Source organism: Helobdella robusta, assembly GCF_000326865.2.
Source record: "Helobdella robusta unplaced genomic scaffold HELROscaffold_4, whole genome shotgun sequence".
NCBI lineage: Eukaryota > Metazoa > Annelida > Clitellata > Rhynchobdellida > Glossiphoniidae > Helobdella > Helobdella robusta.
This window is the reverse complement of record NW_008704902.1, coordinates 8,659,775-8,665,545: the sequence shown is the minus strand read 5'-3', so window position 1 is coordinate 8,665,545 and position 5,771 is coordinate 8,659,775. Positions and strand designations below refer to the sequence as shown.

Genomic DNA, 5,771 nt, shown 5'->3' with positions numbered 1-5,771 from the left:
TTTTATGGGGATTTTGTCAAAGATTCAAAGCTATGTCATTTGACACCATAGCAGTGAACACTGGATAATTTAATTGAGTCCTACGGAAGGAAATGGTGTGGCTGTCCCGTCGTCACCATATGCTTGAAATTATGTTGGAAGCAGTTGTGAAGCATTTATTTGGTCTTTCAACAAGTCAAGATATAGCAATCTCTAAGCTGTTAAAAGAACATTGGCCACTCTTTGAAATCAATTGAAATTATATGTATGTAGGGCGGCGTGATGGCTCAATGGTTAAAGGCGCCTGGTCTTGCTATTGCATTGACTGGGTTCAAATACAAAGAGATCCCCGCCTATCATATGCAATGTGTATGATGCGTGGTTTGCACGCGTATTCATATACGCTGTGTGTATTTGTCGTTGAAACCTCTGAAGCAAACGCAAAAGAGAGAGAGAAACCTTTAACCTTGAACTCTCTGATAAACATCATTTCAGACTTCTAACAGACGAGTCTAGTACACCAGTATATGTTTGTGTGAATATATATGTGCGAAAATATGCTAAATCAAATCAAAATTTTATTTATTTAGAATCCAAAACCACAAAATGAAAAAAAAACAGATTATGCGGTTTACGGAGATCACATAAGAATAACAAAACTTGTAAAGACCACCGTGAATACAATAATCAATTTAAAAATAAGAACACACTTATATACAAAAGTTGATCAATTCACTAGAAGTATGACTGACTGGTGCTACCTATTACAGCTAAGTCATTAACATATGGATAAGCAGTTCAATTGCACACAATACAACATATAATCATAGTATTTAATTAAGATAGTTCATTAAATGACGACTATGCAAATATGTAGGCTAATTAACAATTAGACAAAAAGAACAAGAAAACTGAAATTTTTTTGACTGTTTCCACTCAGTGTTAAATTAAAGTGTACTTTAAGCTTAAAAGTGTACTTCAAAGCTAAAATGTACTTATTTTTCATTTCGTTTTATTCTTTATTTTTCTTTTTGCTCAACAAAAACAATTGGTAAATTTTGATAGATGCTGATATATTTTACTTTTAGTTTTTCTTTCTTTTCTTTTCTGTTTATATTGTCATTATATGAATTTCACAGTTTTTTTTCTGTTTATGTATTCTATTATAATTAAGCACTGATATAAAAACATGATTACTTTTTGTGCTTGTGAATAATAATAATAATGAAGAGTCGTTGTTAGATATGATATGATTATGTTGTTATTAAGTAACTGGTGACCGTTACAAGAACAATGCTTTTTTGTTTCCAGATCATTTTATTTCATTGATTCTGTTTTTTTTTATTTGATTTGGAGAAATAAAAATGTTAAATGTGTTTGTTGCTGGTTATTTTTTATGATTCTTTTCATGATTTTTTTATCCTGTTCGATAGCGGTTAACGTGTGGTTCTTATAATATATTACCATGTTATTATTGTTTTTATTGCATTATTGTTGCATAAATGTTGTAGTTGCTGATTTTTGTTGTTGTCTTGTCTTTTGTGACAGATTCTACATGGCAAGTCATTTGGCAAAAACGCTTGAATCAGAGAGTAGTCTGAATAAATGCCATGAGGTGATAATTTAATGTTGGAAACGGGAAATTTTTAGATGTCGCAATCAAATCAAAAGTGCCCCCTTTTTCATGTGTTGGTTCATTGACTCTATTTACAAGATTGAAAATGCCAAAAATATCTAGCAGAGAAACTATGTGAGAATTAATCTTATTTCTAGGTGAATGTTGAAATCACCTGCTACTATAACGTTGCAACTCACCAAAGTAATGATTTCTAAAATATCAAAAAGTTAACTGAAAAGTTTCGATAAAATTGGAGCATATCATTGTCTGTATATGGCTAGCAAAATAACGTCAATCCCATTTATCTTAAACTTTTTAGCTAACGCTTCTAAGGTGAATGTTGTTGGCAATTCAATTCTTTTACGGAGAATAGTATTTCTAAAGTAGACTATGATTCCACCGTAATGCGGATCGTGAGGTTTCAGAAAATCAATAAAATCAAACACAGCCATTTTAACAAAAAATTCATCATGAGAACTATGCCAGGTTTTTGTTAAAACTAATACATCAAATCCCTCATGTATTAGTTCAAATATCCAATCAATTTCATAATCGTTCAGTAATCCAAGTAATCCAAGACAGACATTTAGATTGTTAAAAGAGCTGTTGCTTTTTTGCCGCGCGGCGAAATTTTTCCTTTGCTCGAATATCAACAGCCGCCGCCGCCAGCCTAGGCAGTCTTGCTTCTGGCCGGGACTCGCCTCTTCACAACTTTTTATTTCCGGGTCGGAAAATACGGGCCGGGCGGAAGTATTATCGCGCCCTGCTTGCTGGTCGGTTAATCCGGCCCTATTAACCGCTAGCAAGTCTTCTTCAAACATGTTTTAGTTTTTAAAAGTGACAAACCAAGCCTAATCGAAATAATTCTATTAATGAACCAAAAATAAAAGAAACAAAATAATATTCTTTAAAGTAAACAAAATGCTATTCTTTAAAGCAAACAAAATAATATTCTTTAAAGCAAATGTTTCTAAAGTCAACTAAATTAAATGTTCTAAATAAACGAAAAATAATTTTACCAGCCGTAACAAATGAAATCCCAAAACAAGAAACACGACAGAGCAACCGTCCGACCAACACAACCACGATAAAACCAAAGACTAATTCCCAACGCTATTCCAAAACACCAACTTAAAACACTAACTTTCCTTTTTTTCCTACAATAGTCCAAAAGGTTTATATACTAAACAAATTCTAAACAAACTGAGAAACATTCATTCTCAACCATACTCACCATATATGCGCCGTATCAACATTCAACCAACCTGCCTGCAAAACCAATTCATATGACATTCGACCAGCCTGCCCACCTGACCACTTCATACAACATGCACGCCAACATACATACTTGCGCCATTCATTCCACATGCGCGCTAAAAAAAACCTCAAAATCTTTTCAAAGTACTGTCACAGAACCTTAAATGTCATTACTTTTTCATTCTGACAACTCGCCACATCCCTGCTAACGCCATCGCCATCATGATCACTATAACTGAGCAAGCATCGACTCCCATCACCATCACAACCATCAAACCAATATCAGAGATTATTTTTCCGGTTTTTTTAACTTGACAATACGCCACTTGCCTATCGTTCCTTTTACCCTGAATAATAATTTCAAACTTGAGGGCTGATTTGCTTTTTCTTCATCAACGAGTTTTTTAATTCGTGACGTTGACCAAGCCAGATCGAGATCATCAGACAAAGATTTCAGTTTGAATGAGTTTTTCATGACTGTTCCTTTAATGGCATCATCTTTCATCCCTATCAATATAGGACTAATTTTTGATTTTGCCATATGTTCAAGTTTGAAAATTTTTTCGATGTCATGATTATTGACATCACTCGACAATTTCTTAATGCGATTCTTGACTCTGTTAACATTATCTTCTTTTTCAGGCAGATTAAACATTACAATATTATTCCCTCTTTTTTTAATTTCATTCGCATCGTCTAATGACTTCGTTTCACTCCCTCTTTGATTACATTAATTTTCTTCATAACTTCTTGCCCAACTTTTGCTTAAGTCACCCTTGAGATTTTAAATCTTAGTACTCAGTATGGCAGTTGGTTTACCCAATCTGTCTAACATATCATCATTACCTTTTTTCTGATTCTTTATTTGTTTCAGCTCGTCTCTAGCCACAGCATTTAAATCATTAATTTCCTCAATTTTTGCTTCAATTCTGACATTGTTATCTTTGACGAAATTAGCCAGCATTTTTACATTTGGAAGCACCTTCAAAGAGCAGTTGTAGAACCACTTTACATTCTTTGCATTCGTAACCGCATCGAATGAGGCATTGCTTAATCCACCACATTTAATGTGATAAACAGCTTCACATTGAAAACATTTTATTTCATCTTTCTCTTTCATTACCTTCAAACACTTGAGGCACTTGACAGCCATACTCAACTAGAAGACAAAATGAGAAAAATCAGCTTAATCTAAATCAATGTTATATTTTCAAAAAACAATTTTCTCTCTAAAATCTAATGTTTCTAGAAAATTTACAGCTCATTTTCTGTAATATAGGATTATGTCGTGTCATTGATGTTTTTAAATATATTGCTATATTTTTTTAGTCTTTGTTAAATGGTGCTCTCAATAGATGATGTTTTGTAACCATTACTTACTAGTAGATTAGTCATTATTTTCAGTTCCGTATTGCGATCTTCAGTCAAGGATGAATGCGTGAATGCACGGTTCCCAAAAGATTTTATTTTACTTACTTTGAATTGTTCCGTACTTAACCCATTTAAACAAATACCTTTACTTGATGCTTTGACGTATACGGCAGTTGTGAATCTTCCTTCGTCATGCCTTACCAAAACATCCAGAAATGACAATGAATTTTTACTTTCGTGCTCGATAGTGAAATTCAATTTTGATTATTTCAGGGTTGCTAGTAGATGGTTGACTTGTTCCGGATCATCGTATGCGACAAAGATATTGTTAACATATCTGGCATAAATGTTTGTTTATAATTCCGGATAGTCTCTAAACGTTTTGCTTTCAAGATGTCCTAATAAGGAATTTGCGAACAGGACACCGAATGGTGAGCCCATGGCTATCAATCACCATCAATTTGCTTGTATAGCTTGCCTGTGGGGTAGTAGAGTATATATATATATAGTCAAACCCATTCTCATCGACATAAAACAACCCCTAATAAACAAACAACAAATGATTTCAACTATTAACTCTTGCTCACCTGCACTGGCTGCCGATTTATCAACGCATTAAGTATAAAATAGCTGTCATCACATATATTGATAAAACACTCAACACATCTCAACCATCATATCTTCACAAACTCATCCGCCTTCTCTCAATCATCGCCATCATCTTCGTGTGCCGTCATCCTTGCAATTGCATCAACCAGTCAATACCTCAGCTCTCGTCAATAAAGGCTTCTCATATTGCTCACCATCAATATGGAACAGTTTGCCACTCATCATCCGTCAACAATCATCAATTGAAACGTATAAAAAGCGATTGAATAGGCCTTTGGTGGCCGTGCTGACATTTGTTTATCCGGACGCCTCTGATGCTATGCATAGGGCGCTCATAAATGACATTATTATTTTTATTATTATTATTAATATTATTATTATTATTATTGTTGTTTTTGTTGTTGTTATTATTATTATTATTATTGTATATTTTTTATGGTGAAAAATAAAAGATGTTCCCATTATTATTATAATCCCGACAAAAAGGACAATAATTTAAGTCTGTTTACTAAACACATGAAATTTTTAATATTAGAATACCAATTATAACTATTGAGTATTAATTTTTTATAATCTTATGTTTTATATATATTTAAAAACATATTTTCGAACTATGTCTGAACCTCATGTTATGTCTGTGTATATGTATGTGTATTTTTTTGAATTATAAATATTTTCTAAACTTCACGCTATATATCTGTATATATATATATATATATATATATATATATATATATATATATATATATATATATATATATATTCGTCAAATTGAACTATTCTATTGAACTATTATAATCAACCTCATGTTATATATCTGTGTATATGTAATTATCTGTTTTAATTAACTGGTGGCCTATGAAGTTCATCCATGTTAAACTAGCTTGGTCTCCAAGCCAGAATGTTATTCGAACTTTCTTTTTTTGTGTTTTGTTCT

General features: G+C 32.6%; 2 protein-coding genes across 2 annotated transcripts; both read right to left on the bottom strand.

Moving 5' to 3' along the window:
* Window positions 1-1,857: 1,857 nt before the first annotated feature.
* Window positions 1,858-2,418, bottom strand: HELRODRAFT_162999 (hypothetical protein; the record flags this gene model as incomplete). The annotated part of the gene is made up of 1 exon (XM_009025040.1): window positions 1,858-2,418. One exon carries the CDS (start codon window positions 2,416-2,418, stop codon window positions 1,858-1,860), a length of 561 nt encoding a protein of 186 aa, XP_009023288.1.
* Window positions 2,419-3,143: 725 nt separating this feature from the next.
* On the bottom strand, window positions 3,144-5,056 carry HELRODRAFT_162998 (hypothetical protein; the record flags this gene model as incomplete). The annotated part of the gene is made up of 3 exons (XM_009025039.1): window positions 3,144-3,523; window positions 3,701-4,013; window positions 4,991-5,056. 3 exons carry the CDS (start codon window positions 5,054-5,056, stop codon window positions 3,144-3,146), a joined length of 759 nt encoding a protein of 252 aa, XP_009023287.1.
* Between the last annotated feature and the right edge of the window lie 715 nt (window positions 5,057-5,771).